The sequence below is a fragment of the Boleophthalmus pectinirostris genome, unplaced genomic scaffold (genome assembly GCF_026225935.1).
Source record: "Boleophthalmus pectinirostris isolate CB_2022bp ecotype Guang Dong unplaced genomic scaffold, ASM2622593v1 HiC_scaffold_9, whole genome shotgun sequence".
Classification (NCBI taxonomy): domain Eukaryota; kingdom Metazoa; phylum Chordata; class Actinopteri; order Gobiiformes; family Gobiidae; genus Boleophthalmus; species Boleophthalmus pectinirostris.
The window spans coordinates 17075221-17090712 of record NW_026571541.1 but is presented as its reverse complement, the minus strand read 5'-3'; the positions used below and the strand labels follow the sequence as shown (position 1 = coordinate 17090712).

Genomic DNA, 15492 nt, shown 5'->3' with positions numbered 1-15492 from the left:
GTTTTGCAGAATTACTTTGGTGGTCTGGTCATTGCAAATGTGTATTTGGGTGCCTCCTAGTGGTTGGTCAAATGTTAAATAACATTTTATGGCATTAAAATCCTACTTAGTATAAATAAATACACACAGCTGCCACTTTCATTTCAAACACTGTTTATACATTATTGAATTAGGAGAAAGCACTATGAAGCTTAATATATTTGCTATTTTGCAGTGTATTTATTTGTTTATTGTAACCTTCTCAGAGCTCATTTCTTCATTCATTGCTGCTCTGTGACTGACAGATATGTGGCCACCAATCCATGCCAATGGCCTCCTCAGAAATCACTACTCCCACACAATATTTAGGGTTACAGTCCTGGCACTGGATTGGACTGCCAACCTTCCAATTGTAAGAAAACCTCCTATACTACATTAAATGAATTAAATTACGATGATCATTTCATAAAGTTCAAAGTAAACTTTATGTTCTATAATGAGCAGTTTCTACAAGTTAAAACTGATAGATGTTGAACAGATAAAAAGTGAAATAGGAACTGTTTTTTACATATTGTCTTTAATTCAAATGTGCATTACATTTTAACAAGAACATATTAATGATCACATACCAATCAAAGTTCAATAATCTGAGAATATTAAGTTAACTAAACCTAAATAAAATAATATCAGGAGTTTTTAATGTTATAGAGGATGAGCCCAGCTGATGCACACAACATAGTGGCAAGAATTTCTAAAATTTTTCTATGCTGCCATTCCTTCCTGTTCCTCTCCTGCAATTCTTGTATGCGTTGCTTCCTGGCTCTCATTTCTTGCTCTCTTTGCAGTTGTTCTCCATAGTGTGCTTTATAAAAGGCATCAAAATCATAAAAGACCTTTCCTCCTCGTTGGGAATATTGCCTGCTCCTCTGCTGCTGTGTAGATCCTGTTTGCTTGCTGCTGCTGCTGGCTTTGGAAGGTTTCCCTGCACCTCGGACATCAGACTCACTCAAGATGCCCCGATCGTATTTCCTCCTCAGATTGATGTTTCCCAGTACAGTGTAGGCCTCGCTGATCTCTGAGAAAGCCTGCGTTGCCTCCATGCTCTCTGGGTTTTTGTCAGGATGATATATAAAGGACTGTTTGTAGTAGGCTGTTTTGATCTGAGCCTGTGTGGCATGAGGGGTGACTTTTAGGATATCATAATAAGCAGTCCTACTTCTATACAGTGGCAAAGCATCAATGTTTTGGTTGTCTCTTCCTCTCCAGTTGTAGTGCCTGGTGTTGTTGCATGATTCTTGTTCAATAGAGGACTGCAGAAGTCTCTTGAATTTTTGCTCTGGTAGAACAAAAGCAAATGTGCAGAGAGCCTTGACCTGCTGGATGCATATGAAGGTATCTGGTTGTGCACAAAAAAACACTGTTCTTGTCCTGGATGCCATTCTGCCAGATAGACTAAATTGCCCCGGTGCCTTGAGGGAAACATACAAGATAATTTAATTTTCAGAAAAAGCAAATCTACAATACATGTCTTAGATAAGAAATAAAGTATCAGCTACAAACTTTCTCCTTATATTGCTTACAATGAGTGGACCAGAGGTTGTCCCGTAATAGACTGTTCTTCATGATGTGTTCACGTAGCCTACGTCCAACTCATACCACAAGGGACCCTGCACCTTGGGCCAAATAACAGATCAGTCGTATTCTGAGAGCTAAAAACGGACAAAAACTCTTCTGTTCATGTCCCCGACCTCTGCCATTTTACCGGAGAGATGGACGAAGACGGAAACCGCATCGACGTAACTGAAAAATCAACCAATCCAATCCTTTGTTTTACAGGAAGTAAAAACAGCTTTTGTTTTGTTTACAACATTTTCAACTCACCAAATGTTGTAGACGGTCTTTATATCGCAATGAAACATAGTTTATTGGATTTATTTATTTCAAAAGGGTTTTTGCTCTTGTATATTTTAATGTTAGATAACTAGTATTTTTATTGAACAGTAGATGGCGATGTAAGAAAATTTCCCCGTAGAAGAAGACACCTTTAGTCGCCTGTTTTCGACGTCATATTTCCTTCACGTGTTTAGATTGCTCGAAATAACAACAGTACAACATTTCTTTTTAATCTATTTGGTTTGTTTTTCTACTTCTATTTCATTTCACTTTACACAGTCATGGCCAGCAGTCGGCGGCCCGAGCATACTGCACCTCCTGAAGTGGTAAGTGTATCGTTTTTGGATCGGTTTTCGGTCAAGACAAGAGAAACACAACATTTCAACTTGGTTGAATTTGTGTACGGTAAACATTTTGAGTGATCTTTTACCTTGTTTCCAACAGTTTTACAATGACGAAGAGGCAAAGAAATATTCTCAAAAGTGAGTGCAGTTATGTGAATTACAACCAATTATTTTGTTGTTATCATTATCATTACACATTTACAAGCTGCGATTAATTTTGACATACATTGAGGTTTATTATTTGTTTCAAAGTGCATTGTATAAAATGTATGTAACTCTTTTGTTGCACAAAGCTCTCGCATGATAGAGATCCAAACACAAATGTCAGAGCGTGCTGTGGAGCTTTTGAACCTTCCAGAGGGACAGCCCTGTTACCTGCTGGATGTGGGGTAAGTTCCCGTCACTTAAACAGCTGAGTAGAGAAGGGCGTCAATCATACTATACATCACTACTACTATATACACCTGAGATTAATTCAGGATACACCTAATATATATTTGATGGAGTTTTTAACTCTGGGTGATAGGTGTGGCTCTGGGCTGAGTGGAGATTACCTCTCTGAGGAGGGACACTATTGGGTCGGAGTTGACATCAGTACATCAATGCTTGGTGAGTGATGAAAGATGAAAATGTAAAAAAAAAAAAAAAACTATGTATTTTTCCACATCCATTCTACGTTTAGTGTAACTATCACTCGCCATTAAAATACAGTAATAAAATGATAATATCCTTCCCTTCCCTTTTTCAGATGTAGCACTTGATAGAGATGTGGAAGGAGACCTTTTAGTGGGAGACATGGGACAGGGAATGCCTTTCAGACCTGGTACCTTTGATGGCTGCATTAGGTAAAGAATAATTCGGACTTGAAATAGAACCTTGTATTAAAAGTATTTAGAATCTAATGGAATCTCTTTCTTGACAGTATTTCAGCTCTACAATGGCTCTGCAATGCTGACAAGAGGACGCATAGTCCCCCAAAGAGACTATATACCTTTTTCAGCACTTTGTACTCCTCTCTGGTAAGTCATGCTGTCACGCTAAGTAATGTATGTTTAAAGTTGAGTAAATCCATTATAAACCTTCATCTGTCAGTCAAGGGGAGCTCGTGCAGTTTTTCAGATTTATCCTGAGAACTCAGAGCAGGTAAAATAATTATACAATCTTTTATAATGGCTATTTTAAAATTATATGTTATATATATGACAACAAAATAACAGAATTTTTTTTATTCTTTTCTAAAGCTTGAACTGATCACGACACAGGCCATGAGGGCAGGATTCAGCGGGGGCATGGTGATTGATTATCCCAACAGCAGCAAAGCCAAAAAGTTAGTCTTCTTCTAAGATATTGTGGCTACTTAAATTGTTATAGGTTGTGTTCACTATAGACATACATAAGAAACTTGCCTGGTGTAAAAGTAAGAACATGAAAAACATGAAAGCATGTCATATACACTCTAACTCTTGGAGTAGAATATTGTGGAACATTTTAGCTGGAACAGGATGTCAGCTACTATATGTACCCATGGCAATGATTCCTAGTGTTTACATATTGCTTTTGAATGAGGAACAAGTGCTTCAAGACTGTTTTTGTTTTTGAAAGATATATCCAAATATGAATGTCAAAAGGCAGATAGTTTGTCCTTGTTTATGTTTAGGATCTCTGTAATTCCCAAGCCTATCCACATGAAGCAAAAAAGTGCACTGTCTTAGTTTTTTTTTTTTTTTTTTTTTTTTTTTTTTTTTACAATAACTTAAAGTGTGAGTTGATAGGACTTTAAGACATAAGATTAATATGGTAAATTTGGCCCAGTCTGAAACAAATAATGATAATTTTAATCAATAATAAGTTGGGATTTGTGAGTTATGCACACCAAATTATTATCCTAGATTGTGAACATAACCTTTAAGTTTTGGATAACAATAACACAAGCACTAAATATAGTAAACATGTAATCCAAAATTACCTTCTTCTGATCTTTATGCAGATTCTTTTTGTGTTTGTTTGCTGGAGTGTCAGGAGTCCTTCCCAAGGTAAGAAAGACCCCATTTATTCAAAATGCTTACATTTTCACTCACTTCTAAATTTGCAATGTTTTTGAGTTAAGTGTGGTGTTTTCATTTTTAGGGTTTAGGAACAGAAACATCAGATAAAACTGTACCAAACCAAGTTCAGTATTCAGGACAAAGGTAATGGCTCTCATTCATTGATATTTAAAAAATATATACTTTTTTCCTTGTTTTACAGTCAAAGGTCTTGGCATACACAAAGTGCAGATTATTACTCCCCCTGCCTTTGGGAGCCATATGACCAAACATAAACACAAAGGAAAATCGTCCTGTCTATTTCAAAACACTAACAGACAGTTTTTCCAGCCTTTAACATTTATATAAATGTTTTGTTTTCAGAGGTTTATGTTGTTATTAATAATCTGTAAAGCTAATGTTCTATACAGATGTCGCTTTCAAAATATGAAGGGGAAATCAGCAAAAAAGGGTAAAGATTGGATCTTAGAGAAGAAAGAGAGGAGAAGACGACAAGGACGGTTTGTATATTTAGTAATGAATGCTGTGTTAGATATTTCATATAATTTGTTAATGGCTAATGTTCTTTTTTTTTCCTCTTTCAGTGGTGTTCGGCCCGATACAAAGTACACTGGACGTCAAAGAAGACCTCATTTCTAGCTGCTATTCAGCTTTTTTATTGCTTTTCTTCAATAACTTATCCTTGCCAAGGGCTAAAAGCTGTTGACTGAGTAAACTGTGATGCCAAATCATCTTAACCTCAGTCAAAAGATTCTATAAACATGTTTGCCATTGATAGTATAGTGGATTTTTCAAGTTTCAAGTGATTGTGAGATTGTGAATATTTTCATAATTGTAATTGTTCACATGAAATTTGAAAGAAGATTAAACATGGTGGAAAGTAACTGAATACATGTACCGAAAATCTGAATACACATTTTGAATAACTGTATTTCAGTACAGTTACTTTTCATTTAGTGGTATTCAGATTGCAGTGAACTTTTGATCACACAATTTAAACTTCCAACTGTATTAAGACTGTAATTGTGTATGGGTGAAAAATAGCGATAGGAAATGCATTACAAATGGTGAAAAAAACAAGGCTGTTTTAATCCTATGTTGGGTTTATACAGTAATTTAAATACAATCTTATGTGGAAGTATTTTTATAGTACTCTGAATCACATAGCAAAATACATTAAATACATAAAATACAGTATCACGTGGGTATTCCAGTATTCAGTAACTAAACTCAAAATTCTTCACATTACTGAGAGTGAACTTAAAGCTGCATTGTGTAACTTTTCTCACGTGAGGGCTGTCACCTATGGATATGTCATTGTTCTGCCTGGAATGTTCCACAGTATGACATGAAACAGATCTACTTTACATTTATTCAATTAAAGGTGGTCTGGTTTGGTCTTTATAAAGATAGAAAGCTTTATTGTCACACTGTGAAACATTCCAGAAAAAGCAATAACATCCCCATGGAGAAAAGCATTTGACCAACCCTCCACCAGAAATGTAACACAATGCACCTTTAAGAGCCACATTATGTTTATCAAATAAATAAACGTGCAGTATGAAATGGCACTGAAACTCATATTATTAACATAAACAGGTGTGGATTTTTTATTTTTTTTAATCGAGATTTGTCTTGCCTGTTTTGTGTGTGTGTGTTTTTAAGGGCTTTGTTATGTGACTGCGTTTGAACGCCAGAGGGCACCCAGAGTCTACTGTATTTTTATCCACACCTGGGCGTATCTACTTTGAACCATCTAAACCTGTTCAATCGATAACCAAATCCAACAGTAGGATTATGGATTGTGTCGGTCCGTCACTTTTACCTCCTGTGTGCGTTATTTTTAGTTCAGGTTACACTTTTGCTTTATGGGAGTGAAATGAATGGGTTATAAAAAATATTTTTTCAGTTTTTTAGAAACAATCAAGTAGCTTATAGTGTAAATTAAGAGGAAGTTGGCAGTGTGTAATGGGTTAACGGCGGAAGGCCTGGCCTCACCTTGTAGTGCGCGTCACCCGGCGGAGTGAAGCTGTGAAGCGGCCGACAGCATCATCATCTTCCAGAGATTCACCCAGACCGTGGAGAGGAGGGGGACCCGCGCTCTGTCTCCGCCGCCTCTCGCGCACTTCTCTCGGTGTCGCTCTTATCTGAATCGGTGAGCAGCCGCTGGAGAGCATCACACGAATTCTCGACGCTCCGGGAAATAAAGCCTCAAGAGTGAGAAGTGGACGGTCAATAAGGAGACATGAAGGACCGTATGCAAGAACTTAGACAGGTAAGTTTCTGTAAAAGCACATTTAATTTAAATGAACTTGTGGCTTTCGCTAAACAAGATAAAAGAAGGCGAAAGCCCGGATCAAGGGCTGAATGATGAAGGGAACACGGTGCAACAGTTGTGATTTGTGGCTTTGATGCTGAGGCGAATTACAGGCAATAAGCATTTTGATCACTAAGTGGTAGCCTATGTATTAAACCTTAGGGAGTCAAAACAAAATGCCTCATAATTTATAAGCAACTAATTACACCAACGTTTAAAAAAGAAAGAAAATACTTGTAGAGATTATAGTCCACTCTGGAAATGATGTGAGACAGAGTTTGAGATTGAGTGCGCATGCCATTCAAGAGCAATTTTCTCAAGTGTCAGTTATTTATAGCCTGGACATGTTCGGATTGAAATTGGCTACAATATGGGTGGCGGGAATCGATCAGACCAAATATGGATGTTTGTTTGGAGAGGGAAATTGGTCCCAAATGAGTAATTTCACCTGTTAAATGTCCTCCCCACGCCACACATCCCTTTGTCTCAGAGAAGGATTTATTTTTCAGATTTATAATTTAGGGTTTTATGTTACACCGGTGTGACATAAAGCCTAATTTAACTCCATGACATGCGCGTAAATAATCATAAACACGACCAACACACGACCGGTGGCTCAGCAATTCGATCTGATTCATTATTCTCTATAGGAATTTATAGTTTTACGGACAAGTGTGTAAATGCGCGTGCACTGGCCGTGGTCTGATACGTCTGAGATGCGCGTAATTGGCAATTAAACTGTGAGAGGGGTAACAATTTACAGCTTCTATGTTTTTTGTGAACTTCTAGATATGGATGTGCCTCAGGGGAGATAACTAGGCTAACCAATACCAAAATAGCATCCCTTCCCTTTTTATTTTAATTAATTCAAAGTCAGTCATCTGCCAAAATACTCAAACATATGCCTAACTGGGCAAATGGTTCATTAAAGCGTTACACTGATGAATGGGTAAAAAATAGGCCTACATATTGTGTTGGCATGCTGTTTCTTTTACCTTTCACTACTTGGTGTGAATTATTTTTGACGTGTCTGATAAGCTTTTTGGTTTCTGGGAAAATGAATTTGTATATTGTTACTTAAAACAATTTGTTAAGTCTTCTGAGTGATACCCATGTACTCACAGCTAATGAAGATTACATTATAGCTCAAACTACAACCTCACATAAGCCTGAGTTTTAGTTTTCTTCAGTCTAGCATCAAGGTGAGTCTGTAATGAGTCATGAAGATAAGATATAAGCAAAAACAAAGTCAACTTAAAGCTTAAGAGTAGAGGTGCTAAGCCTTGTTTGAAAGAATTAACATAGGCTGTTGACACTCGTGCACACACATATTCATTACTAAACCCCCTAACCCACCATCATCTGAAATGCATGGGACTGTCTTTAATCAGTGTTTTGGCAATGTGGTTCAGACTTGATGGACATGGTTATTTTTTATGTTTTTGATAGAAACTAAATAAGATCTGTCATTTATCAAGACAATTAACCTTTGTAATTGTCAGACAATACATTTTCACACTCTTTACTTTACTGAATTTATCCTTTGAATCTTTGTCTTTTCAGTGTTTGGGTTCTCCTCATGTTGACTATAATGCCAGCCACCCTTAGTTAGAACGATATCTACGGGGAATTGTATTGTGTCACCAGATGGGTCCCTCACAGGGTTATGTTAGGATGGTGGTCTCTGGAGGGTCTGAGTCATGGTCCTGATGCATTCTAAATGAAACATATTTTTGCCTGTTTGGATAAATATTCCTTTGAGCACTTCATGTCTGACAAGGAGCGAGGATTCCCAAGGTAGTTAAAAGGCTCCTTTATTTGATGAAGTCTGATTGAAAGAGTTACATAATATCCACAAAGCTCCCAGATAATATTCACAGCTCCGTCATCTCGTCTCAACTCAAACACCTCTTCACGGTTATGGATGTGAATATACTGGACGACAAAAATAACATTCATTTAATCCAGCATTGGAAATTTGAAGATCCTCATTTTGTATAATTTTGTGTTATGATGGCCACTGGTACTCAGATACAGTTATACCTTGTAGGTGTCTGGAATAGAAACAACATGAATGAGTGTAAGATTCATATGGAATGTTTACAAATATTTTTAATGGCTTTAGATTTTCTTCCAGTCCAAGATTGTTTGAATGATATGAGATTCGTCACTGCTGGAAGATCAATAAAAGCCTATAAGCTTTCCTCCAGCATAATTTTATATGTAATTTTACATTGATACACCTTAGTATTGCATGAATGGGAATATGGCCGCAGATGAATAACTGAAAATCTTTTACCCTCTATCTACAAAGAAAATGTTTTGTTATGTCTTCTTTGTTAAGGTTTCAATAGGTGTCATTATAGTATACATGAATTTTCTTTATTTTAAATCCATTCAATGTGCTAAAACAATATTTATATTTCTAAACAAAGCAACAATACGGTGAGAAAATAAGTGTGAATTAATATTGTGTGCAGTTTTATTGGTGATGTGTTGTGCATTCACTCACCAATATGTGTGGTCAGGCAGGATGTTGGGCTATTCTGTCATATGTGTTTATGTGAGTGCAGGTTTGTCTCTTGTGCTGCCCTGCACACAGAATGCCACTTTATAAGGTGCTCACTCGCCCCTGTCTGAGCACCTGCCCCTGTCTGAGCACCTGCCCCTGTCTGGGCATCTCCAACTGCTCATTAACTCTCCCTAAAGCTGCAGTCCATAAGTCCACTCAGATTGGATGCTCTATTCCCAGTAGGGACAGCACTGATTTACTGACAGATGGCACTGATCTGATGTGTTTCGGCTTTCTTCCACCTCTGGATCCTCAGGGCAAACTCACTGACGGGGCTATTTCGCAATTTACACAGAGAGTTAGGTTTCATCTATAACTTGTTGTGTCCAGACATTTGTCACTATTCCGAAGGTTATTCACTTGACACACCAATCCTGCTTTTTCTGTTCCGATAACAATATTGATACTTTGGCTTTAAGAATCTGACAGTACCGAGAGACTGAAAATATGAGTGATTGCTATTAAATACAGATGCCGTAGGGTAAAAAAAAATAATACAAAAGCTATTTACAGTTATTTATCATCTAAAGGTGCACTGCATAACATTTCAAGAGGATTGTCCACCACCTGCTTGTCTCCATGGAAATGTTATTGCTTCCTCAATATAGACTAAACCTATCATGAGGTAGGCAAGCAGGTTACAGCACTACGCTACATTACAATTCAGATACATGGAGAGTTGCCCCTATTCACAGTAGGAATTATTGTACTTTTGAGGAGTAATCACCTTTAATGAATAAATGCAAGATGGATATGTTTAATGCCATACTATGGAGCATTCCAGGCAAAGCTATGACATCTCCTTGGAGACGCGCACCTTTAAAATAACTACAGAACGAGGAGTTTTGGGCCAACACTGTCCAGTAAACATTGTTATAATTGTGTACTTTTATTACACATATTTACAGACCAACATAGGATATCGATGAAACTGATGTTGATACAGCAGGTTTCCGATCCTTCAAAATTTTCTATATCAGCACCAATAATTGTGTTAGTGCATTCCCTATTCACTAGTAATAACCCAAATCCATACTTATATAGACAGAATAGGCAATAGATAACAAAGATGATAATACTTATTTTAAAACGTGGGACCTGCAGTTATGAGGCTTAATATTGACTTGACATACACATATATCTGTAAATCTTGAGTCATTATGTAATATATTACGATGTCAAACTTTGGATAGTTTGTTGTTTTTTCACAATAAGTTATAAATAGCAATAATTAGTTGGTGAAAATGGTAGACAGATTGGTTGGCTTATGATTAGAAATGATGGTTATTATGAAAGTAAATAAGAAAGATATAATTAATAAATAAGAAAAATATAATTGGAAAGCTAGATTCTCTTTTAGTTCTCATGTACCAAATTAAAACAGAGGCAGCCTTGGACAAGCCTTGGACAAGAATTAACTGCATGGATTACAAAAAAAAATACCCCCCATGGAGTAATTTTGTGTACAGTCTGCACAAACTGTTTCTAAAAGTTACTTGTGAACATGCTTTTTGCCTTCATTGAATATAAAAATGCCCTCTCTTGCCTGTTCCTGGACAGTGTAAATGGATAAAGTGAATAGTAATTCTGTCTGTCTGTGTGGCGGTGCCTTCATTGTCACTGTGTGTTAGGGAGAGTGACACATTAACTAACAGGCTGAAGCTCTCATTCAATGCTTGTGAGTTGTATATCTGATTTCTCATTTCTATTTTCCTGTTTGTCTCCATTCAGCTATGCCTCATCTTCAGTTTATTCAAATATAGCTGGATATTTCTTGCTAACATCCTCATTGAGCAGGAATAAAAGTCTAGAGGTCAAAGGTTCTATTTGACTTCAAACTTCAAGCTTCTGTAAACAGCACTGGATAGAAAAGTCTTTATAATTAGTTTCAACTGTTTGCACACAGCCTCACAATGATATCACTCATGAACAAATCAATGATTTGTAAGCTTTGAAAATACTTCTTCTCAAATGTGAAGCATTTTAGCTGGAAATAATAACAAATGGACTGACTCTTGTTTGCAGAAACCCAAAGATGTCGAGATATTAATTTTAAGGTGTTTGTGATTCACCATGGAAACTCATGGGGACCAGCATATGGCAGACTCTCCACCACAAATGTTACACAGTGCACCTTTAAGTCTGAGTTCTTTTTTCTTTTGTTTTCTTTTTATTTATTTATTTATTTTTTCCAACAAAACTCAATAAATAGCCCATTATGTTCCAATACATCATATAGTATTTTACAAATTCTTGTCATTAATTAATGTGCTTTGTGTTTTCCTTTCATCAGCAACATACTTTTGTACTTTTAGCTTTAGTTTGTGGATTTCACAGTGGGAGGACGGGTCCAGAGAGGCTGTTCTCTCTGATCTGTCATTTAAGCATATTTAAAGCTCCTTCACGTTTTCTCACCCACTCCTGAAAAAAAGCTCCTGGTTCACTGGAAGTTAAAGCTTGTTCATGGAGGCCTGAAAGCATTTGATGTAACCCCTGCAAGTGCGACTGTTATCACGGTAAAAGGGTGAATGCAGGCAGACCAGTGAAAGTGTAACTTAGCTGTATACTCTGTATTGTTTTGGAATTGAAGATAAGACAGGAGGTACCAGGACTATAGCCCTCGCTTGTATAGTGATGGTACTGCACAGTACAGTGAGGATCCAGAATGATTACACTGCATAAAGTGAGCCATACCTCCCCATTTTAGGGGTCCCAACTGTGGTCCAGTAATACTGTACAAAACTCATCATAATCATATGAATTAAAGTATTCATCTGATTTTAATAATCCAAAATACTCTCTTTTATATATTTTTATATTGGAAGTCATGTGTCACTAAAAGTTTAGGAAGGTTAAGGAAAGTTAACTTTTTATTAATCTTGTACTTCATTTTAGTGCAATAAAGAAGTAACTAACCCCTCTAGTTTCTATTACAATATAATACCCACATTTACCACCGGGCTACATCAGTGACTGGGAGCCATGTTTAAAACTGATAGAAGAAAGTAAGAAGAACTTGCAAACTCCAAACATAAATGCTTGGACATTCTTCATGTGAGGTGAGGTGTGTTTGTAATCACTATTATGTGTAACCTGACTTTGTAATGTGTGGCATCTTGTAGATTGGCACTAATCATAATCCCCTCAGAAGAATGATCTGCTGTAGGCTTATGTGGAGAAAACATTTAAAGGCCTTTTTTGGCTCGTGTCTGCGGTATGGATGATGTGGTGGTCTTTAGAGTGACAGCTGTGTGTGTATTGTGTGGGAGAGATGTATTAATGAGTGGAGGAGGCAAGCGGATGATGGACAGATGAAAAAATGAAGATGATTAAAGAGGGTGGACACTGAGCCAGGCGTTTGGGGAGAAAATACACTCAAGCTATTACTACAATACCTATCACTCCCATTCTGAAAGTTTCCACAAGAAAAAAAACAAGCACTGTCAGATTAATGACACTCAGGTCACACTGGAGTACATCTTTATCTAGTTTTGTTACAGTAGAATTAATAATATGAATGTATTTATAAAGTTGGACTGTGTGCTTACATCATGTATCTCAAAGGGCCACTGTCCACTGTGTCATTACTGAAAATCCACAAAAATTAATCATTCGTCCCGTATAACGTTGATTAGCTTATTGGCTCTATTCATTTCCAAATCTGAGAATCCATTGTTTTTTGTTTGTTTGTTTGTTTGTCCCAAGTTATTTTATTTTATTGTTTAATTTATATATTGATCCTAACCTCTCACTGAGTATTTTTCAGTTGGGAAAATATAGTCACAAATTATGAATAAATCAATCAAATCAAATTAGAAGTTCATGGGCATCCTTGCGGGTTATGTGAGCCCCCATACATAATGAACTGTACCTTGCTGTATTACCTTGTAATAATAAAGTCGTTATTCTCTGTGTGTGCGTGACATACATTTTATGAGTCATTTCTGAAGGGACGAGAGGAAGTTGTCTATATTAGCTGCTGTGTTGAGATGGGGGAAATGGCTTTCCTTTAATACTGGAATATAAAAGAACAATAAAAGGGCTGCTCACTTGACTTTACCTCCTCTTGACCTGTGTCCCTCTATAACATATTCTGTGCCTGAAAACTTCACTGCTGTTGTACTGTGGCACTTTCTTTTTGTCTGTGCTGACTTCGTTATTACTTTGTGCACCCAAGAGTGTCTATTGTGTTTTGGGGCAACTCGCTGGACTGATGACTTTCTAATGGGATTTTAACTGTATAACCAGGTCATGGAGGCTGTTTGGCCGAGATGAGCTCCATGGGCACAGTGTTGAAGGGTTGTGTCCCAAAGAAAATACACTGTTCTTAATAGTCCCTGCAACAAAAGGGTCGCAGTCATATTAAGATCAGTGTAGTCTTGTCACAACTTAAAATCTCTTATTTGATTTCTATATTAAGTAAAAAAAAATAAAATAAAAATCTAATTTTAGACAATATAATGTAATTTATAACAAAATAATTGTCGCTTATCCATCAGTTATCTTATAGTTATGGTTGTATGGTCTTATAGTTTTTTTTTTCATTATTACAAAAATATCCATAAATTCAAGTTATATAAACATATGGTCTGGTCACAGTATATAGAGAGTGGGTCTTAATATTAGAACTATACTTTCTCCTGTAGTGCTGCTTTATGCTTGTTGTTTCTTTACCATTGCTGGTGTGCTGTCTGTTACCATTGTTGGTATCTTTAATTTTCCTTACCATTGTTGGTATCCTTATGTATTATTGCAATACAGTTATGTTACCAAACTATAACAGTGACTCTTTGTCCGCACTTGTAAATAGTTCATATAGTTTAATGTAAAATGTCTGAAAAATTCAAAAGAAAGCTCATTAGATTAGAAGAGGGAGGTGGAATTAAATACATTTTCTTCTCCACACTCCTTTTTTGGGCCAATTTTTTTTTTTTTTTTTTTTTTTTTTTTGTTATTTCTGTTATGATTTCATTAAGGTTATATGTTCTTTTGTAAAATAATGTAAATTTCTTACTTGCCCAAAATAAATACATAAATCTCAAAAAAATGATTTATTATTGTTCAAATGAGCTTCCATCTGGATATTCCCATAGCAAAGTTAGTATATGTTTATATTATATTTATTATATGTTGTGTCTATTCCAGAAGCCTACCACATATATTATGACATTGTAGGTATAACAGAAATATAGCTGTAATTAAAAACCCACTCCCATTTTTGCTTGTACATCGCACTATTAAAAAAGTTTCTGAATCTGGTTACAACATTTGAGTTCAGTCTACTCTTGAATCCTCTTACTTTAAATCAGTGTGAGACTGTTAGACACAGTTAGACACATTGCAGCTCATTTTAAAGTACTATATACCCAGCAGCCGTGTCTGTTGCCTTTGCCTTCCAGTGTGTTTGTGAGAAAAGAGCGGAGGTGCAGGGCCTGGAGTGCTGTTTGGTGCTCTTTGTACAGACTCTACTGTCTATGTGTCTGAAGTCAAGCCTGCGCCTGTCTCCCCGTGTTGCTGTGTGACCACTCCACTGTAACAGGCCCGCGCTCAGAGCTGGAGCTGTTTCTGTCCTCCTCCACTCTCTCTCTATTCTTTATCCAGTCCATACTTTTCTATGATCTCCAGTGTAACACCAGCTCCCCACACTGCAGTCCCACATGGTGCTCCAAAATAAAACACCCACTTTCAGCTGTCTAACGATTAATATGTGGGGTATTTACACTACACTTTATTAGGCTCATATTCTGTGCCTTTCATTTGCCAAGTAACTGGTTCATTCAATGTTTCAACCCAGTATACTACACATATTTTTCACACTGTGGTTAAAGGTCCTATATTACGCAAACTCTTCTGAGAATTAAACCATGTTAGAATGTCCTCACCTCATCAAAAACATACTCGGGTTTGTGTGTTGTTTTATTCAGACATGTTTGAGTAACTCTTGATTATTTGTCTCCACAGCTAAAAATGCTCTGCTCCACCTTGTGATGTACATTGTTTTTATTTTGAGAAAAACTTTGTCTAAATATACAGAATTTGTGTGTTAAACATGTGTGAATTAAACAAAGTGTGTATGTTTGTGATGAGGAAACAACACAATAGACAACATCATAGATCAGAAAATAGCCTAACATGGGCCCTTTAAGCAAGACACTTCTCACAAACACTTATCCCATCTGGTGCACTCGGATGTGTTAGAGTACCATATTTTTCGGACTTTAAGGCATACTTAAAGTCCTTTAATTTTCACAAAAATCAACAGTGCGCCTTATAATCCAGTGCACTGGTTATGCTTACTGACCTCAAACTGATTTTATATGGTACACGATGCTCAAAAATCTG

General features: G+C 36.7%; 3 protein-coding genes across 3 annotated transcripts in view; 2 read left to right on the top strand and 1 right to left on the bottom strand.

The window, feature by feature from the left end:
* Nucleotides 1-571: 571 nt before the first annotated feature.
* On the bottom strand, nt 572-1771 carry dnajc30b (DnaJ (Hsp40) homolog, subfamily C, member 30b). The gene is made up of 2 exons (XM_020928662.2): nt 1560-1771; nt 572-1448 (listed from the first exon to the last, which is right to left on the bottom strand). The coding sequence occupies exon 2, from the start codon at nt 1416-1418 to the stop codon at nt 666-668; it is 753 nt and encodes a 250-aa protein (XP_020784321.1). The 5' UTR covers nt 1419-1448; nt 1560-1771; the 3' UTR covers nt 572-665.
* A 185-nt stretch (nt 1772-1956) lies between these two features.
* Nucleotides 1957-5461, top strand: bud23 (BUD23 rRNA methyltransferase and ribosome maturation factor). The gene is made up of 12 exons (XM_020928656.2): nt 1957-2198; nt 2317-2354; nt 2510-2605; nt 2743-2825; nt 2965-3061; nt 3139-3235; nt 3309-3359; nt 3458-3543; nt 4204-4249; nt 4344-4405; nt 4672-4761; nt 4846-5461. Exons 1-12 carry the CDS (start codon nt 2154-2156, stop codon nt 4898-4900), a joined length of 846 nt encoding a protein of 281 aa, XP_020784315.1. The 5' UTR covers nt 1957-2153; the 3' UTR covers nt 4901-5461.
* A 643-nt stretch (nt 5462-6104) lies between these two features.
* Nucleotides 6105-15492, top strand: part of stx1a (syntaxin 1A (brain)) — a 40247-nt gene continuing 30859 nt past the window's right edge. The window contains exon 1 of the mRNA XM_055166790.1: nt 6105-6536. Coding sequence (XP_055022765.1) covers nt 6507-6536 — 30 coding nt within the window. The 5' untranslated portion in view covers nt 6105-6506. The remainder of the gene's footprint in view (nt 6537-15492) is intronic.